Here is a 25,469-nt window from a genome sequence, read left to right as displayed (position 1 = left end):
CCCCTTTTCTGCCTGCTCCAGGCGTCTGGCTGCTTCCCCGGCAGTGCTGTCAGTGCCTTGGAGGAGGGGCGGCAGCACCATGGCCCCCCGCGCGGCCGCCACCCGCCAGACCTGCTGCTGCTTCAACGTCCGTGTGGCCACCACCGCCCTGGCCATCTACCATGTGGTGAGTGTGCAGGTGGCCCGGGACACCGTGTGTGTGCGTGTGTGCATGTGAGAGTGGCTCCCCATCTATGGAGCCCCCTCGGACGAGAGGACCGTCGCTCATCACCTCTTCGTGGAACCCTGGACAAGTCCCTTCTCTGCTCTGGGCCTCAGACTCCCCCTCTGTCCAAGCGGGTGAGGGGACCCTGCAGCAGTGACAGGAGTGGGAGGAGTGGTCCTTATTCTAAGTGAATGTACCTCACGTTTTCTCTGAGGCTCAGTTTCTGCCTCTGTGAAATGGGACCCTTAGCAGCCAACAGTTCACCCAGGTATAAGCGGAGCAACAGATGTGAAAGTGCTTTGGAAGCCAGGAATCCTGAGAGAAACGTGAGCTGGGATCGTTGTCAGGAAATGGGGTCAGGTCACAGGCACAGCTGCGACTCTTCCCCTGGGGCCTGGGCCACTGGAGGGGATGGGAAATGGGAATCTCCCCTTCGTGCTTCCAGAGGGGCGGGAGGGGGCTACGTCCTCTTAGAGTACCCATGAGCAGGGTGCCTGGCCAGTGCTGTGGGCCCAGCCGAGGAGGAACGGGCCCTGCGGGTCCCCTCTGAAGGCTGTGTGCACAGCCAGGTACGGAGTCTTGCCTCTTATGAACTCAGAGTGACTCTGGGCCAGTCACAGCCCCCAGGGCCAGAGGCTCCTCCTCTGTGCTGGTGGCTGAAGGTTGGGGGTCTCTGTTCTGCCCTGTCCAGACCCGCCCCCCCCCCCCACAGCTCGGACCCACACCCAGCTCCCCCAGACCCAGGCGCCTTCCTCCCAGGGTGACTCAGGGCCTGTGGTTAGCAGTTCTTTTATGAGCCTGGAAGGGCTTCCTCAAAATTGGCCTAAATCCGGCACACTGTGGTGGGCTGCTGTCAGCTGCTGAGACCTGGCTGCATCTGCTTCCTGTCGCAGGCGGGGCTGTCGCAAGAGCCCAGCCTTCAAGGGGCTGGTGCTATTCAATGTTCAGTTCACAGTCTCTGGATCCAGACTCCTGTGTGCAAATCCTGGCCTCATTGCCTTCTGGCTGTGCAGCCTTGGGCCACTTACTTAACCTCTCTGAATGTCCGTTTCCTCGTCTAAAAAATGGGCATGAGAATAATAATATGTCTCTGATAGGGTTGTTGTGAGGATCGAGGGAGTAAATGTCTACAAGGCACATAGCAGTGCCTGACGGGTCGCTAAGCACTTTATTCTTAGCGCCTCAGACACGGAGCCTGCTGCCCGTGCACCTGTAAGTCAAGCTGTCCGACTCCAGAACGCTGGTTTGGGGTGGAGCTCAGAGGTTGCTCTGCGTAGTTTCTTCCAATGCAAGAGTGATCCTGAGTGGAGTGAATGGCATCTTGACTTGTCCCCAGACCAAGTCCTTAGGGCCTCTTTAAGCTCTGAGATTGTGCAATGTTCTTGGAAACACTGTGTAGCAAGCAGGGGTGTCCCCATGGGAAGCAGGTCCCTGGGTCCCTACCCCCGCTCTGCCTCGAAGTGACTATGTCACCTTGGACAAGCTGCTCCCTTGGGCCTCCGTCTTGCCTTTATGAGATGATGGGCAAGGGGGTGTGAATCGGCTCAGAGGTCTGAAATGCCAGTGTCTCCAGGAGCCGGGTGGCTCCTGTAAGTGAGCGTAGTGGGGCAGATGGACCTGGCCGTGACCTGGGGAGCCTGTTCTGGGTCTTTTCTGGTGGCTGCTCTGTTTCCGCCGATTGTTGCCATGGAGGAATGGTGGGCCCCAGGAGCCGCTGTTTCGACGTTTGGAGAAACAGGAAGCACAGGCTTTTATGTCACAATTTCTGCCGTTTCCATGTTGGTGACTGATTTGAGGTAAAAAAGAAATCCCTGTGCAGACCAAGTCAAATCCATTTGCAGGCTGCTGAGCTCAGAGTCTGCCCTGCAAACCCTGGACTTTGTGACTTTATTTTATTTATTTTTTACATATTTAATTTTATTTTTGGCTGCATTGGGTCTTCGTTGCTGCATGCGGGCTTGCTCTAGTTGTGGTGAGCGGGGGCTACTCTTTGTTGGGGTGTGAAGGCTTCTCATTGTGGTGGCTTCTTTTCTAGAGGAGGGGCTCTAAGCACGCGGGCTCAGTAGTTGCAGTGCATTGGCTCAGTAGTTGTGGCTCGTGGGCTCTAGAGCACAGGCTCAGTAGTTGTGGCACAGGGCTTTGTTGCTCCTCTGCATGTGAGATCTTCCCGGACCAGGGCTCGAACCCGTGTCCCCTGCATTGGCAGGCGGATTCTTAACCACTGAGCCACCAGGGAAGCCCTGGACTTTGTGACTCTTGAGGTTTCTTTTTGATCATGCCGTACGCGGTCCTTACCTGTACACAATTAAGCGGCATCAGTTCCTGCCCACAGACCTGGAGAATGTGTGGGCAAGTGATCAGGGAAGACTTCTTGGAGGAGGTGCCACTGGCAGAGGTGTAGAGTTTGGTTGTGGGGAGTATGGATAGGGGAGGGATAGGTGTGCAAAGGTGTGGAGGCCGAGGACAATGGCTTGTGCAGGGGACCCTACACAGACCAACCTGGAGGCTTTAGGTTGGGGAGCAGGAGGTGGGAGGGGCTTGGAGTGATAAGCTAGAGGCTGGACCTTCACTATAGCGCACTATTAATATTTGGGGCGGGAGACTTCTTTGTTGTGGGAACTGAACAGTACATTGCAAGATGTTTAGCAGCATCCCCGGCCTTTATCTGCAAGATGCCAGTAGCATCGCCCCAGGTGTGACAACCAAAAATATCTCCAGACATTGCAAATGTCTCCTGGGGGTGAAATCACTCCCACTTGAGAACCACTGTCTTTAATGTAGGTCGTAGGGAGCCATGGGATGTTCTAGAGCAGAAGGCAGGAGAACAGAAGAAAAGTCTGGAAGCTGTACAACTGGCGCAGGCGGTCTTCTCTGGGCTGGGATCCTTGACTGATTCCAGTGGAGGACGTCCTCCTGCCCCCTCTGTGAGAGTCCTCTGCTCTTTCCCAGAAAAGGCAGGGCCTGGGAGCTCTCTCTGTGGCCTGACAGTGGGGTGGCAGGTGTGCTGTCAGGGCCTCGAACATCTGGATGGAAAAAGAGAAGCCGCCATCCAGATGTGTTGATCACCCAGATTGGTCGTCATCTGGAGCCAGTCGTGGGCGACGGCCCTGCACACCTTAGAGCTATTTGTGGACTGCACCCCTCTGGGGGGGGGTGGGGTTAAATCGGGCTCTTGGCATCCTGAGACAGTGCCCTGCTTTACTGAGTCATCGGGCTGTTATTACTGGAGGACCTCCCCGTCCAACGGCTGCAGGACCTTCCTCAGCATTTCACTGGGTTTGTGGAGAGGATTCTCTGGGTCATGAACGATTTACGACCCAGACTTGCACGTAGAGGAGTTGGAGAACTTTTGTAAAGTGGCCTCTTTGGTTCTGGCAACCCAAAGCATGTCCCAAGTTAATGGCAGGAAATTGGGACCTGGAAGACCCTTTTGCCCAGAAATATCCCCCTCCCTAACCTCTTGTCTCCAAGGTGCCTTGAGTTCCATTAGAGATCCGTTATCTGATAAAAAGCGTACACCCACGGTGATCTCAAGCCTGTAGCAACAGGATACACCAAAACAAGGCCTGGAGGACATGAGACTGATACTAGCCGCGGCTTGTCCCTGGGTTATAGGCTGTGAAAGCTCTAATTTTTTTCTATTTTTCTGTATTCTCTGTATTTGGTACAATGAGCATGTATTACTTTTAAAAATAAACGTTTTATTTTAGAACAGTTTTGGATTTACAGAAAAGTTGCAAACGCGTAGTACAGAGTTCCTGTGCACCCCACACCTGGCTTCCCTCGCTGTTAACATCTTACGTTAATATGGTGCATTTGTCACAATCGATGAGTCAATACTGATATACTATTATTAACGGCAGTCCTCACTTTATTCAGATTTCCTCAGCTTTTCCCTAATGTCCTCTTTCTCTTGTAGGACCCCACGTTATATACAGTCCTCACGCCCTCTTAGATTTCTCTTGGCTGTGGTAGTTTTTCCGATTTTCCTTGTTTCTGATGACCTTGACAGTTTTGAGGAGTCCTTGTCACGCATTTTGTCAAATATTCATCAAATGGGACTCTGGTGGTTTTCTCTTGGTTAGACTCGGGCAATGTGTTTGGGGAGGATCATCGCAGAGGTGAAGTGCCCTTCTCCACACTTCACATCAAGGGTATGCGCTTCTGCATGTCTTCTCACTGTTGTCGTTGACCTTGATCACCCGGCTGAGATGGCGTTTGTTAGATTTCTCTGCCGTAAAGTGACTTTCTCTACCAGTGTTCTGGGGTCTGACCACTTGAGTTACAGACGTGCTGGCAGCGGGCTCCTGTCTGAGGCACTGCTAATAATAAAACACTCAATGTCTTATTTTAAGGAGCCGCTGGTGCATGCAGATTCATTTTTTCCTTTCCTTACTGTGCCCAGCCCCAGGCCAGCACATGGGCCTGACTCAGTCCCGGCCTCTGCCCTCTAGGGATTCCAGCCTACCAAGGAGAACGTGGGATGATGGCGTTGATGGGTGACCGCGCTGGCTCTGATGGGGGCACAGGTGGGAGGCCTTAGCCCAGCCCCCGGGTGGAGGCTGGGGATTTAGGAAAGGCTTTTGGAAGGAGGCCTGAGTGCTAAGGAGGAGCAGGACTTCGCTTGGGAATGTTGGGGAGAAAAGGGCATGCTGTGGCGGGAGCAGCCTGAACAAAGGCTTGGAGGTGGGAAGGGCCAGCTGATGCTTTGGAAGCACTGAGAAGCTCGTAGAGCTGGGGTCGAGGGAGGGATGGCCGTGAGGTGTGGTGGCCGAGGCTGCCGAGGTCAGCAAGGCTGAGACTGGACCAAATCCCTGGCTTCTCTCAGGCTTCACGGTGAAAGGATGGATCTCTGTTTGACCCAGTGCTCTCATGTCACAGATGAGTGAACGGAGGCCCAGGAGGGTCCCTGACTTGCTCCAGATCACACAGGGGGGTGGGGGAGGGGCCTGCTCCAGGCCTCAGCCACCCGCACGCAGGGTGTGGGACGAGCCAGCGAGTGAACAAATGAATTCTTTACCTGGCCCACGGCCCTGGGTGGTCGGTCTGTCTGAGGGGCCCTTCTCTCCCCCAGTCTTCATGTCTTCCTTATGGTCCAGCTCACAGGAAGCTTCCCCCTCCAGGAAGCGCTCCTGCTTGTCCTCTTTAGACTTCCAGCGGCTCGTCTCTCTCTGCTCCACTTTGGGATGGAAAAGATCACAGACCCGTCTCCACCACTCACTCATGATGTGACTTTGAGCAGGCAGGTGCCTTTGCTGTCTGGGCCTCAGTTTCCTCATCTGTTAAATGGGGCCAGTGGTCCCTGTCTCAAGGGTCACCATTATGAGGTATTGAGCTGATGTGGCCCCACTGGAGAGTGGGGGCTGGCAGGCGAGTGCCCAGTGTGGGCTGTGGGCTGTGCCCAGAGGCCACGCCTCTTCTGAGAGATCATCTGTTTGGGGCCTAAAAATAGGTCCCGACTGTTAGGTTGTCTGTTAGAATCTCTGCCTTCACGCCTGATGCCCCCGTGTGAGGTAGGGTGGGAGTCGTGGCCCCTCCCCAACGCCATGGCCAAGGGGCCCTTGTGAGGACTCACTTGTGCTCCTCATCTCTGGGGTGTGCACCCCACCTTCTAGCTTATAAAATGTTGGAGGCCCTCGAGGGGACCACTGCACCCACTGGGCCAATGGGGGGTGGCACCCAGGGCCTTCTGGGGGCAAAGTTGGGCTCTTCCTGCTGCACCAGGCTTGGTGGGCCGAGTGATGGTGACTAGTCACCTGTGAGGTGGGCCAGGACGGGCCAGACCCCAGGCTGGGCCTTAGCGCCTCCCAACTTCCTGGTTCTCAGGCCCAAAGGGAAGGGAAGGAAGGGCCTTCTGAGAATGGAGGGTGGAGAATGGTGGTTCCAGCCATCGCGGTCACCTTGGTTGGAGGGACCCACTGCTGTCCGAGGGCCATAGCTGGGGGAGGCACCGGCCCGGGGGAGGGTCCTCCCTGGTGGTGGCACTGGGGCCCCCCGCAGACTCGGCCCTGTGACTGGAAGGCAGGGCCTGGGTGGGCCGAGGTTCTCGGTCGCCACCCTAGTCCAGAGCCCCCCGGAAGTGAGGCTTTTATTTTGAGCCCAGGGCAGTGGCCTGGAACCAGGGCTTCACTCGGAGCTCACTCTGAGGCCTGCCTTGGTCTCCCAGGGGACCCCACCCCGCGGGGGGAAAGGCGGGGTGGGTGCACAGAACCTCTAACGAGGCAGGAAGCTGAGCAGGGAGCTGTGTAGAGCGAGGCACTGGCTCCTGCCTTCCAGCCTCAGCCCCGCTGCAGGCCCAGGGCGTCCCTCCCCCTCCCCGAGCCTCAGTTTCCTCCCCGGTGCACGGGGGGCCGATAACTATGACCTGCAGGATCAGAGACTTGAAGGAAACCAGGTGGGAGACACACCCGGCACCCAGTGCGGGCCCCGCAAATGGTAGCTACGCCCTGAGCCCCCATTCGACAGAAGAAGAACTGAGGCTCAGACAGGCCAAGCGACTTTGCAGCCTGGGGTAGATAAAGCACTAGAGCCCAGGTGTCCTGCTTGAGGCCCAGGCTCCGCCGCTGCTGCTCCAGATCGTGGCAGGGGAGGGGCAGGCTTCTTGGCAGCAATGGGGTGAGGTTCAACCGTAAGAGCTGGGGAGTCTTGTTCTTAGAAACAGGGAGCCCACATGCAAAGATGCAGTCTCAATTTCACCTCCAGAGTTGGAGGAGAGCGGGAATGATGCCTGAAACTGCCTCCTAAGGCTGAGGCGAGGACAAATGAATGAGTGTGTGTGGGTGTTCAGAGGACCCGGCCTCTCCTAAATGCTCCAGGAATAGTAGCGCTTATTATCACGTGGGGGCCTTTGCCCTGAAGGTAAACAAGGAACTGATGTTTTATGGGGATGGTTTGGGGGGGTGCAGGGTACTTCTCCAGATACTCAGGAAGTGAAGGAGGATGGGGGTGTGGACCGAGCCTGGGGGCTGGCCCTGGGCCCCCAAATGGGTGCCCATAAAGGATGACCACTGCCTCTCCCCTCCCCCTAAGAATGGCAGAGGCCACTGGGATTCACTGGGCAGGAAATTTCACCCTTAGGGCCTGTTCCTTCAGGGGAAGGCTGGCCATCCTGTCTTCTTTTACAGGAGCAGATCTGAAAGGTTGAAGGGCAGAGGGCAGAGGCCAGGCCTTGCTGGGCTGTCACACACGGGACACCGGCAAGGGAGGGGGCTCGGAGGATGACACACTGGCTTTTCCGGACCCGGGGCCAGAGTGAGCTGCTCCGGTTCTGGCCCTTCGCACACTGCAGGGTGATGAACTGTGGCGTGCACCATCCGACCCATGTTCTCTGCCAGCTCCTGGCCTTCGTACGTGCTGTCTCTTCCACCAGGAGTGCTCTTTTTCCCATCCCTGCCAACCCCAAAGTCAAATCCCTGTAAAACCACATGTCCCCCCAGCATCTCCTGCATCCCCCCACTGGCCCAGCCACCGGCAGCTGCCATTTCCTGAGGGCCTCCTGTGTGCCTGGCACATGGTGAGTCCGATTTACAGTTCCTCAAGAGAAGCTTCTTGCGTTTCCTAAAAGTGTCTCACCCTCTTTTGCTTTCGCTCCTGCTGTTCCCTCTGCCTGGAACACCCTTCCCACTGCCCTTTGGGAGAAATCTTCAAGACTCACTGCCTCTCAGGAACCTTCCTGGAGCCCCGACTCCTGAGCCCCGAGCTCCCGGCATTTCTCTTCATCCCAGGGCAGCTCCCACCCCCACCTGCTGGGGCCCTGGGGGTCACGTGGTCTGGCCTGGAGGCCCAGAGGCTCATCCAGGGCTTGGCCCGGTGTGATACATCTTTGTAATCTTCAGGGCCTGACACGGAGTAGGTGGCAATCAATCTTGATTTTATTTTACTTTCGCAAACCTTTCATTGATGTATAGTTTACGTAAGTGCACGTCTTGTTGATCTTCAGAATGAACACGCAGGTAACCTCTGCCCAGGTTGAGAAATAGGACGGGACCTGCTCCCCGGGCCCCTCATGCCGCCTCCTCGTTGCTACACTGGCTTCTTCCAGAAGCGCCCAGGGGTGAGATTACGCAGCACGGGCTCTTCCTCTCCTTCAATACTGTGTGTGTGAGATTCCTCCGTGTGGCCGTGTGTATCCAGCTCGTTTCCCCATGCTGTATAGTACGTCACTGCATAAACATATCACAACGTATTTGCCTGTTGTGCTGGGGAGGACCCTGGGGTTGTTTCCAGTGTGGGGCTGTTACGATGGCCACGGGGACCGGTGGCTTGGTGTCCACACCAAGCGCCTCTGCTGGTCACTCCATCTTTCTGAATCATCTTTGGTAGCAGACCTATGTCACCTCATCTGCTCCTCCCAACAGCTCTGCTAGGGGGTGGGGCCTTCCCTCTGTTCTGCAGATGAGGAAACTGAGGCACAGAGGAGTACAAGGACCAGGTAGGGGTGGGGGTGGCAGTTAAAAGTAGGCGGGGGTGGGGTGGGAGGCAGGCAGCTTCCAGGGAAGCCGGGCTCCCAGGGAGGTGCGGGCAGCCTGGCTGGGGCAGCGGCTGAGCCGTGGCTCCAGGGGGGCACGTCGTGATGGTATCTGGGCCGGCTGGGGAGGTGTCTGGGGAGACAGTGCTGCAGGGGCGGGGGGAGTGGCCCCACACAGTTGCCCCCGATAAGCTGTGACAGGAAGTGTGGGGTGGGGTTGGGGGAGGGGAGCTTCCTTCTGACGCTGACACGTCTGGTTCTTTTCTCCCATCCTCTGGCCAGACAGCCCCAGGGGGCCCCAAGGAAAATAGGGTGGGTGGGTGAGGTAGAGGCGACGGAACTCCAGGGAGGGGGCGAGGAGGAGGAGGAGGGAGGGGGGGATTACGGTGATAATAGTCTAAATGTGCAGGAGCCCTTGAGTTCCTAAGCCACCAGAGCCGGAGGACACAGGCTCAGGGTGGAGCAGCCCTGGAAGGGGAGAGGGCAGGAAGTGCTGTGCGCTTGGGGCCGGTTTCCCATTGCGCAAGCGGCGCTGTCTCTGCTGGGGAGGGTTGAGGACAAGCCCGGGCCTGACGCCTTGTGCAACCTCAGCCGAGGCACACGCAGACCCCGTTCTCCTCTGATGTAAGTGGGTAAACAGTCCTGACATCACAGACTGGTGAGGAGGGGTAAGTGGAGTTAACAGACAGGAGCGTGTCCGCAAACCGGCTGGTACGTAGTCGACGCTCACTGACCGCTGGGTCTCTGTAAAGTTTACCCCCTGGAAGCTCAGAGGATGGGTCTCCGCCTGCCTGCTTATAAGAGGGTGGGTCCTCAGCCCCCCAGGATGTCCGAGAGGGTGGACCCACGTTCTTAGACTGGGAACTGGTATTTGATCCCCAGCGTTGGGGGGTCTGGTGTCACCACCACCATCGCCACGACCTTCATCACCACCAGCATATCATGTTGTCACCTCTGCCATCGACCTCAGCAGCAGCAGTATAGTCTTACGGTCCTTGCAGTTAATTACCACCTCCTAGCAGACCCGTGGTTGCCTCCATCACCCCCACCCCTGCCACATCCAATGTCACCTCCGTTATCACTGCCCATAGAATCATAACTGTCACCACCACGCTAAACCCAGCCACGGGACAGCCAGTGCCCCCCTCCCAGCACTGTCACCGTTGTCAGCCCCGCCTGAGCCTCATCTCTGCCCCATCCAGCTGCCGCATCACCACCATCATGGCCATGGCCGTGTTCCGTAGTGCTCCCAACCCCCACCCTCCCTGCTTCCTCCTCTCCTCCTACAACAGCGGACCCTTTTATTTCAGCTCCGACTCTTGGTTGCTTCTCAGAGCCACCAGGAGAACAAGCAGAAATTCTCCTGGCCTCCCGGCTGGCCGGCCACTTCTTCCGCCAGCCGCTTCTTCCATTACTCAGCTTAGGGAAGTTGTGTTTGTTTGTTATTGAGAAAGAAGGGCCAGGGTGGGGATGAAAATGGGAACTGAAACCAGGGAGAAGCCGAGGGAAGAGGTGAGAAAGGGGAATGGAGAGCGGAGGTGGCAGGGGGTGGGCTGAGCGTGGCCAAGACTGATGCGGTTATGCAGCCCGAGCCCTGGTGTGGCGTGAGGAGGACTGAGCCTGATTCTGACTCTGCAACATGCGTGCTGTGTGGCCTGGGGCTGGTCACTGCCTCTCTCTGGTCTTCACTTTCCCACTGGTGACATCCCCTCTCTCAGAGAAGAGGCATTCCCACCCCCAAGTTTCCCTGGGTCTGTACAGTTGGCTCCCAGCCTTTATACACAATGATCACTCTCCCTGGTATGCTTTTCTTCCCTCTCTGTTGGAAAACTCCTGCTTATCCATCAAAGCCACGGTCAAGCTTTTCCTGTTTGTGAAAGCCTCCCTGAGCCTTCCCATGTTGTGGCTGTGAACACACTCATCACCAGTTGGGTTCCCCTGGGGACTGTGACACCTGCAGGCCAGGGTCAGTGGTTTTCCTGGACAGGGCATGGAGGCGGTAATGTGCTCAGAGAGTGTTTACTGGATGAACAAACGAGGGAGCAACTATATACCTGCCCAACAGTGTGCACTGATGGAGCGCTTGCTGTATGCCCGGCTTGATGCTGGCATGTCATTTGACCTGATAGCAACCCTACGAGGCAAGTCCAGTTATTATCCCCATTTCCCAGATGAGGAGACTGAGGATCAGAGAGGTTAGTGGCTTGCTCAAGGGCACAGAGCTGGGTTGGGGCCAAGGCCACTTAAATCCAGCACCCTGGCTCTTAACCACATGATCTCACCATGTGGAATTAAGTGGGAAGACGCTGTGATGGAGGAAAAGTGGGCGAGTGAATGCCATCTGCCTGGGTGTTGCAGGAAGAGAGAAGCCCTGTTCCTGTCTCAGGAGGGCATAAGTCACAGCCCAGGCAAGTCCTCAGAGCTCAGGGAGAGGGCAGCTCTGTGTCCACGTGGAAACCAGGGGGGTGAGGGGAAGGGGAGGGCCAGGTGGCCTGGGGACTCTGGACTCTTGGGGTTTCCTGGCCTCTCCCAGCTTATGTTATAGGTAAACCAGGTACTTTCTGCAGCTACAGTCGGTTCTTGGCTGGGGACGTGGGTGGAACAGTGAGGGCCTTCTGATGAGCGGGGTGCAGCTCCAGGGTGGCAGACCCTGGGCAGCCTAGGTGTGGCATGCCGCAGCTGGCAGGAGTTCACCTATTCCAGTGCGAACAGGGGTGACTCTCCTCATTGACTGGAGGGTGTAAACGGAGGCCAGGGAGGAGCCAGGAAGCAGTGGGCGTGGCCTCTCATGTCCCAGCTGCTGTCCCCTAAGCTGAGGGCATCCAGGGCTGGGGATTGACTCTGGGCGAAGGGTGGGCAGACGGTGAGACCAGAGCTGGGTCCCAGAGCAACCACTCAGCCCTTAGGGGAGCCTGGACCCTGGGAGCCCAGGCAACAGGGTTCACATCCCAGCCGGGCCATGTGACACAGGGCACGTGAATCTTCCTCTCTGAGCCTCCATTCCTCATCCATAATGTGGGGGAAATATTGCCTCTTTTGCAGGGTTTTGGGAGATGGCCGTGAAAGCCTATGTGTACAGGTCCGAGCACATAGTAGGTGCACAGTAAATGTCAATTTCTCTCCACCCCATCTCCTAGGGAGCTGCCATGCCTGTCTTTCTTCTGAATCAGGGACTGGTGTCTTCCATTGAAGGTTAGGGGCCAGCAGAGGCTCTGAGTCAGACTCTGAGGTTGCCCTGCTCTGTGACCTGGGGCTAGTTCCTGCCTTCTCTGAGCCTCAGGGTTCTCGTCTGGCAGATGGGGACAAAATTACCTCCCTCCCTCTACAGAATGTTTGAGAAGGTGAAATGGGGCAAAGGAGGAGGTTGGTTTTAAACACATGTGGTTTTTACAAAAGGAGAAATGCTTCTAGTGTCTGCTGCTGCTTCTTGCACAAGCTGTGGGAGGTGGAGGAGGCGGCAGGAGGTCGGTGTCCTGCTGACTCTGCTGGGTACCCACACGGGAGTGGGGGAGGAGGGCAAGCCTCAGACGGAGCCAGGAGGCCAGGAGATGCTGGGAGGACAGTGGAGGGGGGAAGAGAATCAGATCCAGGGTCCACTGGCCTGGGTTTGAATCGTGGCCCTACAGATGATCAGCTGGGAGGCCTTGGACAAATTACCAGACCTCTCTGAACCTTGCTTTTCCCATCTGTGAAATGGGGGTGGGAGGACTAAGAACAGTCCCTTGGCTGAGTTTGGAAGGATCATTGGGATGATGTGGGTGGCAAACATGGGATGGAGTCAGGCTGTACAAATGTCTCTCCTCTTCCCCCCCCTTCCTGGGGTTCCAGAATATTCAGGAGGGGTGGTTGGAGAGGGGTGGTTGGGGCACTACTGGCAGGATTGCAGACACGGTGGCAGGGTTGTAGGAGATGTTTAGGGTCAGAAATGAAGATTTGGGGAGTGGTCTGTGGGTTAGCTCTGGTCTCCAAAGTGGGGTGATACCCAAGATGACCCCTGGGGCCTCAAAATGACAAGATTAGAATTTCTAATTTTTTCAGTCATGTTCTATATTCCTTCCTGGATTTTTTTTGTGTGTAGGTTTTCATTCTAAACCAGGACAGTGGCACAAGGATATCATTTGGAAATCAAGAAATAGAGGGTAGTGTGTGCAAAATGTTTTGCTGACATAGGGCGTGATCAAAATATCTGAGCCCTCTGGGGTCAGGGATAGCAGGGCTCTGAGGTGACTTGGGAAGTGGGGTGTGTGGGAAGGCATCAGGACGCACTGGGACACTGCGACTCTACCTCCACTTCGTCCCCAACTTGCTGTGTGTCCTTGGGCAAGCCAGCTAACCTCTCTGAGCTTAGCAAACAAGCAGAAGGAGCTTATGAAATAAGTGGGCAGAGGCTCTTTCCAACAACTGGAGGTTGAGATTTTCAGATTCTGAGCTTCATTCTAGATCTCAGATAATCCTGGACTCTTGGGACTTCAAAAGCCTTCTTGTGCCACGGCTGATAGATACTCGTTCCTCTCTAAGCCCAGCTGCAGCGGCTCATCTGTGCCTGCTGGCACACCCCAGGGAGCCCCAGAGCTCACCATCCTTCAGGGTGCCCTGTTCTGTCCTGGACTAGACAGTCATCTGCCTCCCTTTCTCTACCCCTCATTACAGGGGAAACTGGGACAAGAGGAGCTGGAGCTCCAGGCATTAGGGGATGAGGAAGCATCATTTCTCTCTCTGAGCTGTTTCCTGTGGGTACCGGCCACAGCCCCCACCACATCTGCTTTCCGCTCTGAGCTGCTTTCCACCCTCCTGGTGAAGCAAAGCCTTTTTGGTTCACCCCACACCAGAAAGAGGGGGAAGCTAGAGCAAGCTCACCGTCAGCCCCCAGGCACCCGCCTCGCAGTACTGCTCCACTGCCCCATGTGAGCTCACACCAGCCAAGAGCAGATTATACCTGCTGAGCACCCACTGCGGGGCTCCAAGCTCAGTGCTTTGCAAATACAATGCAATTTATTCCTTATTAAATCCAGTGATTGCCAGTTTCCAGATGAGGGAATTCAGAGAGGTAGAGTGACTTGCCCAAGGTCACATAATGACCTGGATTCAAATCCATCTCTGCCTGACTCTGGGGCCCAGTTCCTCATCAGTCTTCTCTGCTGTCCCTTTCTGCCCCCTGAACAGGATGTAATATGGCAGGAAGACAAATTGAAACCTATGTCTGAGCTAAAAAAACCCACACAATCAGCGAGGGGGAAACAGATGGTGGGTGTCTAGTTGCTTGTCAGCTGCGCATCAGTTACTAGTGCAGGGCCGCCTAGAAAGCCAATGTAAACTTAGGTCATGTTAATAGAGGTACGGTATCCACGGCAAGGGAGGAGACAGTGTTGCTCACAGTGTGGGCAGATGGTGCCTGGAGACGTGTGTGTGCATAGTGGGGAGAAGGCTTGCTGTAAGGATGTGGATACACGGAAGATTGTGAGTTCCCTGTGGTTGGAAGCATTTAAGTAGAGGCTGCTTGGCGCAGAATTCCTGCTTTAGAAGATGGAGGGCAGGGGTCATGTGACCTCCAAGGTCCTTTCAAACTGCAGTTTTGTGGCTGGACCTCAGCTGTTGCCAGGGCCACAGCAACACTCATGCCCATCAGATTTGCCCTTTCTCTGTCATTCTTAGTAAGGGTCCCCTGAGGGAATAGGGCTTATTCGTTCATCCATCCATCCTTCTGTTCATTCATCTACAACAGCTAAAGCAGTGAACAAGAGACACAGAACCCAGAGTCCAGAGGGAATAATAACAATAATAATAATAATAGCACAGATAGAGTGCTTACCTTTTGTCAGGTACTCTAGGTGGCTTATGCTATCTGGCCCCACCACAACCTTGAGACAGGTGTTATTCTTATCCCCACTTTGAATATGGGGATTGAAGGGCCATGGGGGCTGGGATTCACAGGTCAGATGCTCCCAGGCCTGTGCTGATGATCCCAAGAACTTGAAGTTCTATGATGCTCAGATGCTGTAACTAAGATCCCACGATGCCCAGACCTTGTCATTATAAAAGGGAGTGCAGAGCAGGGGCTCAGTTACTGGTGAGAGCTCTCAGTTTCCCCCACTTCCTCAAATCTGACCTTCCATAGTCACAGTTATTGCTTTAGGGAGAACTGGGTGTGGTTCTAAGTGCTCTCCTGGGATGTTCTCATTCACTCCTCCCATGTGCCTCCTTAGGTAGCTATCAGTATTATTTGCATTTTACAGATGGGGAAACTGAGGCACAGAGAGGTCAAGTAACTTGCCCAAGCTCACACAGCTAGGAAGAGGAAGAAGGAGGACTATGAGCTTGAGCTGTCTATCTGTACAGGCCACACTTTATCCAGGATGCCCCACTGACCCATATCCCATCTCCACCAGGATCCCTCCCTACAGGCCCTGACTGCACGCCGTGGGGTGGGAGGGGTTGGTGGTGGAGCTGCACAGGGCCGGCTCACGGATGCTCTGTTCTGCCCCCAGATCATGAGTGTACTGCTGTTCATTGAGCACTCAGTGGAGGTGGCCCACGGCAAGAACTCCTGCAAGTTCTCAAAGACGGGCTATCTCAGGATTGGTAGGTCCAGGGGAAGCCGTAGGGGGTGGGGGTGGGGTGGGGGGGGAGGGGCGCTGGCCAGGGGTGGACAGGCTGGAGCTGAGGCCCCAACACGTGTCCTTTTTGATGTCTGCAAATAGAAAAATTCCACCCGTCCGCACCAAAGTCTCCAGGTGTGAGAGCAGATAGGATGGCGCCTTGCAAACCTAACCAGCTTAGACCAGTGACAGCAGGACGGTCCTGCTTGCCCTGTCAGTAGCTGCCCATCACACAGAATAAAATCGCAACTCCTGACGGCGGGCTCCAGCCCCTGCCGACCTCTCTGGCGGCATCTCCCACATCTCATAGCTCCCTGCATGCTCCCCCTCGCACCCCGCGCTCCAGCTGCCCTGACCACACCAAGCTGGGCCCCGTCTTGGGGTCCCTGCCTGCACTCCTGGTCACTCGGCTCACAGGCCACCTCCTCAGGGGCCTTCCCCCACCTCACCCCGGTTAAAGGAGACCCCAGGCTGCCCTCCCGCACTGCACCCTCTGCTACACCGTCCTGTGTTACCTGAAATGTTCTGTTTGCCGTCTTGGTAGCCCCTCAGGACGGAGGACTGCTCAGGGGGGTGGGGCCTGGGCTTTCTTGTTCACTGGCATGGCGCCCACACCGGCGGTTCCCAAAGGGTGGCCCTTGGGACCCCGGGTGGGGTTCCTGAGGGCACCTCCCGGCCCCTCACTGCTCTCGTTGCCTTTCAGCTGAGTTGATCTCCAGCTTCCTGCTCATCACCATGCTCTTCATCATCAGCCTGAGCCTGCTGGTCGGCGTGGTCAAGGTGAGGGCCTGGGCGGGGAGGGGAAGGGGAGCCAGGACCTGACGGCCTGCGCGTGGCCCCAGCTGCCCTCCTGGCCCTCCTCTTCACACCTACTGCGTGGGCAGCATGCTGAGAGGTGGGAGGTGGGTATTTGGGGGAGATCCAAGCTGTACCCTAGAGAGCTTCACACTTACTTTTTGGAAACCCCCTTTTCCACACCAGACCCCTCAGGTGGGAGGCCTCGGTTCCGTGTGAAAATACACCCTCCACGGGTGAGGGTGTTCACAGCTGGCTGCAGCCGTCACTGACCACTGATACTTCTAGCCAGCAACCCACATCCTTTTGAATTGCAAATGGTGGCAGGGAATTCGGTAGAGAAAAAGGGAAGGGTCATTTTGAGGCCTAGGTAGACGGAAGAAAGCAGTGGGTTTTGTAATCAGTGAGAGGAGTCAAAGCAGAGGGGAGGGTGTAGATGTGTCCAGCTCAGGGCTGTCCAGCTAACAGATGAGACAGACTGGTGTGGCTCAGACTCTGGCGAAGAGGAACCCGTCTGTCCTTGGCCCCCGGGGGGCAGGAAGCCAGGGCCCCGGCCACACAGGCATGAGAGCAGACCCTGGAAAGAGAGTCCTTTCTGGGCAGACAGCGGCCTGGCACTCCCAGGGTCGGCAGGGTGGGGTGGTGGTCTGGTGCTGGCTTGCAATGTCTCCACCTTGCCTGAAATGCCTCTGTTCACTCCCTGGCTAACGCCGCTCTCTCAGGAGTCCTGCACCCCAGGGAGTGTCTCCCTCGGGTTCCTGGTGGTTCCTGGGCGCTGTGCAGAAACACAGATGCTCTGGCTAGGAAAGTGGATCAGGTCGTCCCTGAAGCCTCTGAGCTTCAGGCTGGGCCATTTCGGTTGCCTCCTGAGTGATATTTAGACAACCACATGAGAAACCACTAAACCACCCTTTCTGTGATTTTGTCGCCAACTGTGGGTTCCTACACATTTCTACTGGTCACAGTGGTCACTTGCTTTCAGTCGAAGGAGAGGGACTTCAGCCTCGGCCCCCCAGGGCCTCTTACTATGACTGAACATCCCCGGGGGTGGCCTACATAGAGGAGAGACCCACTGTTAAAGCAGCAAAAGTTTCTTCCCACCTCTGGGCCTTGTCTCACGCTGGCCCTTCTGCCTCCAACACCCTCCCCTTTCCCTCCCGCTTCTTTCCGGCTCTAGCTCCGGTGCCTTCACTTCCAGGAGGTCTTCTCTGATTCCGTCTCATCTGTAAAATGGACACAAAGTCTTTCCTCATTGGGTTCTTAAGAGCGAGTTGAGGCAGACCCTGGTCCTGGAGCCCCCAAGCATTTGATGGGGACTGTTCCCGGTGTCTCCCGGGACACCAAGACTGCCTCACCCTCAGGGCCTGGGTCTTACCTTCTCCCCATGCCCAGAGCCTCCCTCAGAGGACGGCATGTGGATCCCCGTGGGGTGACCTCAGCCAAGCTGGGCAGGTGGTTCGGGAGAGCACTGAGTTCCCTGGGAGGGAAGGGAACTGCAGGCCAGGGGGCCTGTGGGGCCATCCAGCTGCACGGAGGAGCCTTGTGTAAGGGACCCCTGACCATGCTGGGCCTGCCTTTCAGAACCGGGAGAAGTACCTGCTGCCCTTCCTGTCCCTGCAAATCATGGACTTCCTCCTGTGCCTGCTCACCCTGCTGGGCTCTTACATCGAGCTGCCGGCCTACCTCAAGTTTGCCTCCCGGAGCAGCAGCCGGGCGGTGAGTATGTCCCATGTCCCTGTCCCATGTCCCACAAGCAGCCAGCAGGGGAGGCGGAGGAGCTCAGGCCAGTTGGGGCGGGGTGGGGTGTGTGTGCCAGGGCTCCTTTCTAGTTCAGCAAGTCCCCGAGCGCCTCCAAATCACCTCACGTTTCCTCCGGTAAAGTGTGTCTGAGATCACATCTCATCAATATGTCTTACGAGCACTAAACAAGGAAAGTGTGCACAGGAGCTCAGCACGTGCTAAGCATGGAACATACGCAGCCATGTGTGAATGTACACTGTAGGAAAGGGGAAAGGCCCCGTTTCCCTCCCCAGCCCCTGCTTTGTCTCTCCTCTGTTACCGTGTTGAAGGAAGGAAGGTGAAGATGGTGAGCATCCTTAGTGGGAATGCCCACGACGCCTGGTGCCAGTCACCGCCACAGCTCCCCGAATTGCTTTTCACATTTCCCCTGACTGTGGTCCTTGAGGAGACCAAGGAACTATATCGTAGATAGCCCTGGGCTGGGAGTCAGGAGACCCTGGTTCTAGTCCTGGGTCTGCAGCAGCCCATGGTGTGAATGTCTGAGAAATGGGCCTCCATTGCTCTCTGGGTACTGTGGACCGGGGAGTTCCCGACGTCTCTGGTTGACAGTCTCTCAAGCTGAGGGCGCACTGTGGGCCTCGCAGTGCCCGGGCCTCTGGATTGGGCCTGACTTGCTGGTCTGTCTTCTTCCTCCAAAGGGCCCCTCCAAGGTCCCACTGATGACCCTGAAGCTCTTGGATTTCTGCCTGAGTATCCTGACCCTCTGCAGCTCCTACATGGAAGTGCCCACCTATCTCAACTTCAAGTCCATGAACCACATGGTGAGTCTGGGCCGAGGGTCTGCTCCCATCACTGGCTATGTGGCCCTGAGCGAGTTGCTTTCCCTCTCTGTGCCTCAGTGCTTAGGCTGTGTTCTCTAAAAGTGGAGCTGGGAGAGGGATTCTTGTGTGAGTGATTTCCTGAAGAAGAGCTCTCAGGAAGAGAGCTGAAAAGAGTGAGGGAAGCAAGTTAGACAAAAGGAAGAAGCCAGGCAGACATGTGGCTTTAGAAGTAGCCAGGCTGGATCCCAGAGCGTACCCTAGAGTGTGAACTGAAGTGCAGAAGTGGTATTAGAGTTTTCACTGCTGTCTAAGAAATGATCCCCAAACATAGTGACTTAAAACAATAAACAGTTGTCAGACTTCCCTGGTGCAGTGGTTAAGAATACGCCTGCCAATGCAGGGGACACGGGTTCGAGCCCTGGTCCGGGAAGATCCCACATGCTGTGGAGCAACTAAGCCCGTGTGCCACAATTACTGAAACCTGCGCGCCTAGAGCCTGTGCTCCACAACAAGAGTAGCCCCCGCTCACCACAATGAGAAAGCCCGCATGCAGCAACAAAGACCCAATGCAGCCAAAAAAAAAAAAAAAAATATATATATATATGTATACATGTATATCTCAGAGATTCTACTTATAAAACAAACAAACAAAACAATAAACAGTTGTTATCACTGTCAGGAATTTGGAAGTGGCTTAGCTGGGTTGTTCTGACTCAGAGTCTCTCTTGAGGCTGCACCCCAGCTGGGGATGGGGCTGCAGACACTGAGGGCTTGACTAGGTCTGAAGGACTGGCTCCCAGGCTGGCTTGCCTGTGTGTCTGCGGGCTCTTCGGCTCGTTTCCTCACTGTGTGCGCCTCTGATGAGGCTGCTTGAGCATCCTCACGTTGTGGCTGCCGGCTTTCTCCCAGGGAAGATCCGAGAGAGCAAGGCGGAAATGGCCGTGTGGTCTCAGAGGTCATGCTCGGCTCTGCCACATCCTATTGTTTGTGAGAAGTGAGTCTCTAAGGGTAGCCCACACTCGAGGGGGGCGTGTCAAAGGACGTCTGCACATATTTGCAAATGTCACAGCGGTTGTCCCACCAGAGTGGGAACCTTCCATCAACCAGTCCTGCTTATGAGCTGCCCCTAGGGGTGGGGGCGTACCTCCCAGGTGTTTGAGGATTAGGTGGTTCCGTCTGCCAAGACTCTCCTCCAGAGAAGGGCCTGGGTGTGGCCCACCGCCAGCTGGGGGATGGGGGCACCAGCCGGATAAGGATCATCTGGTCGGGCATCAGCTGCATCCACCTCCCTGGGTCTGTTTACCTGTCGGATGCGGCAGGTGGGAGGTAGCACCAGCCTCCCAGGGCCCTTGCAGGCATCGGCCAAGATAATGGCTGTGTCACGGCTTGTTCCTGTGTGGTGGAGAGCTGGCTTTTATTCCTCGTTGTGTGGGCACCGTTAGAGTTCTTTGTGGCAGAGACACTGATGTGGCCCCCAAATCTGTTGCAGAATTACCTCCCCAGCCAGGAGGGTATAGCTCACAACCAGTTCATCAAGATGATGGTCATCTTTTCCATCGCCTTCATCACCGTCCTCATCCTGAAGGTGAGTGGTCCTTGCCCCACGGTCAGGGAGGGGTGGTGAGGCTGTGCTGCCCCGGGACCACCCATGCCAGAGGCAGGGGAGCATGTCTTCTGCCACTGTCCTCCCTGCTTTTGGCTCCTAATTCCAGCCTTCACCACACCAGTTCCTCTGCCCCCCACGTGGGATCCTTGGGGACATTCCATTTAGAGCAAGTGGATCTGTGAAGATCCACCTGCATTCAGGGGTCGAGGACTTAATATGTACCTCAGAGACACCCCGATCCAGGGGAAGGAGGAGCGGTTTTGTCTGGAATTAGATTCAGGAAGACCTGGGTTTGAATCCCAGCTCTTCCCTCACTAGCTGTGTGGTTGGTTTTCAAGTCACTTCTCTCTGGGTCTTGGGTCTCACCTCATCCTAAGTCTTGTTTTGCCCATGTCAACAGTTTTATGTGATTCAGGCACCAAAATGTAGATGGGTCCTGAGGTCATATTACTAGAGGTTTGGTGATGAGACGGGTGGAGGGGATTGTTTTTTTTCTTCTCAAGGGTAGTCAAGCCCAGAGGATAGAGACAGGAGCGTGTTAATAGCAGCACAACAGAAGGGTGAAGAGGCAAGAAAACTCTGCTGTTTTCAGGAGTCAAGGAAACCAGGGCAGTTCAGCTTGGGAAAGAAATGACTCAAGGGGGACCTGATCGCTGCCTCCAAGTACCTGAAGGACTCTCATGGGGATTCTAGAGGCCACAACAGGGACCTGTGGCCGGAAGCCACAGGGAGGCTGGTGTCGACTCAAGAAAAGGAAGGGCTTTTAAAAGTGTTCTTTTCTGATTGTGAAAGTAACATATGATCAGTGTAGAAATTTAGAAACTATAGATGAGCAGATCAGCCCACCATCCACTGCCACTCAGACAGCAGCATCTCTGATATCTGGGTGCATTTCCGCCACCTCTTTTTATGCGGGTGGTGTAACCAGACCTCACTGCCTCCTTTCATCTGAGGCCCCAAGCAGTCTCTGCTCTCACCCAGTGCCAAACTGGAAACAACTTCGCTCCTTTTAACCTTCCCTCAAAGGACTGACCTAGCACAAGCACATTAGTGATGTACAATGAGAACATTCCTGAAGGGTTAGGGGGACCAATGTGGGGATTTACACCATACACTCTGCTGGAGAAAAACTGCCCAAACTCCACCACACAACTCTGTCCCCCCATCCCTTTCCTATTCTTTATCTTCCCCCAGTGGGGGTTCTCTCTGTACCTCCTTCTCCATCCCACCTCACTGGTCACGCTCCACCTCTTTGCTTTGCCCTGACTTTTCATACTTCATTCTTTCCTAATTCATTTTATTTATTTCCGCGCCCTCTAAGTCCCTTCACGGGGCTCCGTAAACAAGGGAGCTTCCAGATGCCAGGATCCGCTCTCCTTCCTTAGGAGGCAGTTTGGGGGCAGAGAGAGACTTATTGGCTATTGTTTCTTGAACACACCCCTGGGGACTTCACTCCCCACCCTGGAAACCTTCTCCTCAGTTCTTACATCAACTGCTAAGAGAAAGCAGTTCCTCACATCATCTGACAATTATAGACATGCATACATATAATTTTTCTGCATTTATAAACATGGGCTACTACTGCATACACTATTGGATAATCAGCTTTAAAAAACAACCCATTGTCAGCAATTTTGAAGAAAACCTTTCCCACTGTCAGCTCTGTCTCAGGATGGGTGGGGCCACCTCAGGAGGTGGTGAGCTTCCTGTCCCCAGGGGTGGAGAAGCAGGGTCTGCAGGATTATTGCCAGGGAGGCTGAAGGGTGGCCCAGAAGCCTCTAAAAAGCTCCTTCCTGTGCTGAGTCTGTGGGGCAGTGAACAGGGAAACATCTGGAATACCTGAGACTGGCAGGTGAGGCCCCTTCCAACCGGAAGAGGGGTCTGATCTTTCAGGGCAAGCCAGGGATCTCCAGGAAGCGCCCAGCATCTGTCCTAGGCCTGCTGGGGCAGTGAGGAGGAGGGTCACAAAGCAAAGCCTGACCTGGGCCTTTTTTCCAGGTCTGCATGTTCAAGTGTGTGTGGAAATGCTACAGATTCATGAAGTACATGAACTCGGCCCAGGAGAGGAGCGACTCCAAGATGCTGCAGAAGGTGGGCCTGCGGGGGGTGGGGTGGGGTCAAGTCCTAGCTCTGCCACTCACTGTATCATTTAGGGCAGGTCTCTCTGCCTTGCTCAGCCTTAGTTTCTCCACCTGTAAGATGAGGGTTGGCCCAGAGGAAATGGGAAGATCTCTTTCCATTCTGATTGTCTAGGATTCTATTCATTCATTCATGCATTAAACATTTTCTGCCTCTTACTCTCTCTTGGAGTCATATCCAACCCTTGGAATGCAGAGAGAACTAAGATGCCACTCTGTCCTGGAGGAGAGTATAGTCCAGGGTGAATCCAGACACAGAGATCCAATTACAACTCAGTGTGAAGCACAGGGACAATGGGAGGCACCTGGCTTCATCTGGGGTGTCAGGGAAGGCTTCCTGGAGGAGGTGACGCTTGACCAAGTCTTAGACTGTCAGTGGGTACACGTTAGCTGGGAAAGGGGAAGGAGACTCCCAGGCAGAGGGAGGAAGTGCACTTAGAAGCAGTTGATTGGAGAAGTGATGGGAAAAGTGCAGCTGGCTTAAATTACTGGAGGCTCACTTCCCTCATCTGTAAAATGGGGATCGTATTAGTCAAGACTTTTTTGGGTTGCCAGTGTCAGAAACCCAACTCAGTCTCTTATGTAAAAAAGAAAAGGAATTCATCATAGCTTATAGAACTTGGATGTCCAATGTAGGTCTGGCTCAGGCGTAGCTGAAGCCTAATGTCCAGACGTGATCTTATTTTCAGGCAGCCCTTTCCTCATGGTGGCAAAATAGCTGCCAAAATCCTTAGGTTGACATCCCATCCTCTCAGCAACCCCAGCAGAAAGAAAGACATCCCAGAAGCATGTCTGATTAGACCAGCTTGGGTGACAAGCCTATACCCAAAACAATGACGATTGCCAGGGGGATGAAATTCTACTTTGAGTGGCCAGCCCAGGTCTCATGTTCACTCCTCTGCATCAGAGCGCTCATCAATTCTTCTGAAAGCACATGGACTGAGAGTGCTTTCCCAGGGAAAATGGTGTGTTGTTTAAACGGTGTGTGAAAACCAGGGGGCTTCATGCTGAGCAGGCAGAGGCAAGTCTGTCCATTACAGGAACAGAAACCTCATGATTTGCCTGCAGTGCCTAGCACGTAGTAAGTACCCAAGGCAGCTAGTCATCCTCAGCATCATTTTGCCAGAGGTGGGGGTTGGAGCCCTTTGACCCCAGGTTGGAGAGGTGGTCCCATCTGGTCAATTCTCAGCCTTCATTTCTCTGTCTCTCCCAGGTGGTCCTGCCATCCTATGAGGAAGCTGTGTCTTTGCCGTACAAGATTCCGGAGGGGGGCCCAGCACCACCCCCCTACTCAGAGGTGTGATGCTCGCCAGGCCCCAGCCCTGATGCTGGGAGGGGCGGAGCTGCCTCGCAATCCGCTTCTTTGCTTTGGTGGCCCCTGTGGCCGGGGTGAACCACCTGGCTGACTTCAGGACAATCCGCTTGTGTCCCCCTCGCTGGCCTGCTTTTCCTGTGGGGCCTGGGAGATGCTCACCATTGGGTCAACCCCTTTAGGCTGAATGATGCCTTGGGTCTCAAAAATTCAGTCCAACAGCACTCGGCTTCTTTTGATCAGCTCTGACATTGGTTTAAATGATTGGTCTTTCTAAGTCATTGAGTTTGGTTAAATAACTCTGAACTTGACCAGTTTTACCAAGTGGCTGACAAATCAAAAACGCTCATCAGTTCAGTGAAAATAATGTGGTCAAACAGCAAAGTCCATTGTGTGGGTTTGTAAATAGTTGTCAATTCGCGGAGCAGTTTAGTCAAGTAATCATCAATTAGTTCTCCCCACCAAATACATACATCCAATTTCTTCTAATAGTTGCTTAAACAACTATTGTCAGCCAACTCTCAGTTAATTTAGAATTGTGATAAAGTCCAATAATAAAAAAAAATCAAATTAGCCGCCAAGCCATTCAATTTAATCTGGTTCAATAACCAGCCACCCACTGTGGTTAATTCAGTCTTTGTGAGTTCTGAAGAATTGTTAACTCAAGTGAAAATTCAGTCAGTCGGCAAACTGTCATTCAAGGGCTAGTACCAGGAATAACAGTTGTTTCAATTATCAAACAGTCCCTACAAACACACAATAGGTTTGCTAAAGAGCTGTCATCCTTAACAACCAGTCACACGTGGCCTCATAGCAGTGGGTCCTGGGAAATGAATCTCCCCAACCGTGGTCTTCATCGCTAGTAACCAGTTGTCAGCCCATTCTACAGCCTGTCCGTTGCCAGATAAGTTGTAGGCAACCCTGTTCTGCCTGACGCTTGTGGTCAAGCAGAAATTCAGCCCTGAAATCAGACAAATCCATTTGTTGGACTAAATCCACAGGTTAGTTCAGTCAAAACAGGCAAACTCTTTGTGGGCACAGACCCTGCCTTGGGGGCTCGTGTTGGTGGGGCCGTAGGGAAGGTTTTGGCCCCTGCACCCCCTTTTGCCTGCCTCCCTGGGGGCTGGGATTCCCAAGGGTGCTGACCCAAATGCCGAGATGAGGCCACAAAGGCAGGTTCTCTGGGGTCTAAGAAGGGGGTACAGAGGGAGAGGGCTGTGCAAGGGGCTGCCCACCAACACCCCTTGTGTCATTGCTTTGTGTGATGGGGAAGAAGTTTCAATAAAGCAGCAACACGCTTCTCTCTGGCTGATGTGGTTTCTAAAATATGGTGTGTGGCCAGGGCTGGGCACCCAACCTCCATCACCTCGACACACACACACACACACACACACACACCCATTCATTCAGTCCAGAAACTCACAGGGGCCATGTCCAGCTGAGAGGCATCATGAACTGGCACTCTTTCTGATCACAAATCATGGACCCTGTAAGCACCCTGATGTCTCTCTGATAAGGCATGGACTCCACTCCCCTGGACAGCACCCACCTGGAGCCAGATCCTACGCTGGGCACTGGGGTGACCACAGTGGGTCAGAGGAGCCTCCAGTCACCCCCAGTCTGGGGAAGGGGAAGACAGATGCATACATGATTATAATAGCTTGTAATGATTATAACACCATCATGGGGAAAGTCTGAGGGAACTCAGGCAGCCAGAGGAGGCTTCTTGGAGGAGGTGTCACCGAGCTGAGTCTGAAGGATGAAAGGGCAGCAGTGAGCAAAGCGCGGG

The 25,469-nt window shown here is 54.8% G+C and overlaps 1 protein-coding gene across 3 annotated transcripts; it reads left to right on the top strand.

Moving 5' to 3' along the window:
- LAPTM5 (lysosomal protein transmembrane 5) lies at positions 1-24,990 on the top strand. 3 transcript variants are annotated; one of them, XM_057714750.1, is made up of 9 exons: positions 87-166; positions 4,611-4,734; positions 15,158-15,251; positions 15,972-16,048; positions 17,645-17,779; positions 18,502-18,624; positions 20,114-20,209; positions 22,229-22,321; positions 23,582-24,990. In XM_057714750.1, exons 2-9 carry the CDS (start codon positions 4,723-4,725, stop codon positions 23,669-23,671), a joined length of 720 nt encoding a protein of 239 aa, XP_057570733.1. In that variant the 5' UTR covers positions 87-166; positions 4,611-4,722; the 3' UTR covers positions 23,672-24,990. The 3 variants fall into 3 exon arrangements, with proteins under 3 accessions (XP_057569847.1, XP_057570733.1, XP_057571613.1); XM_057713864.1 differs by lacking the exon at positions 4,611-4,734 and having other exon boundaries at positions 1-166; XM_057715630.1 differs by lacking the exons at positions 87-166; positions 4,611-4,734 and adding an exon at positions 12,140-12,161.
- The last annotated feature ends 479 nt before the right edge of the window (positions 24,991-25,469 follow it).

The sequence above is a fragment of the Hippopotamus amphibius genome, chromosome 1, assembly GCF_030028045.1.
Source record: "Hippopotamus amphibius kiboko isolate mHipAmp2 chromosome 1, mHipAmp2.hap2, whole genome shotgun sequence".
NCBI classification, from domain to species: Eukaryota; Metazoa; Chordata; class Mammalia; order Artiodactyla; family Hippopotamidae; genus Hippopotamus; species Hippopotamus amphibius.
This window is presented reverse-complemented; position numbering and strand designations above follow the sequence as displayed.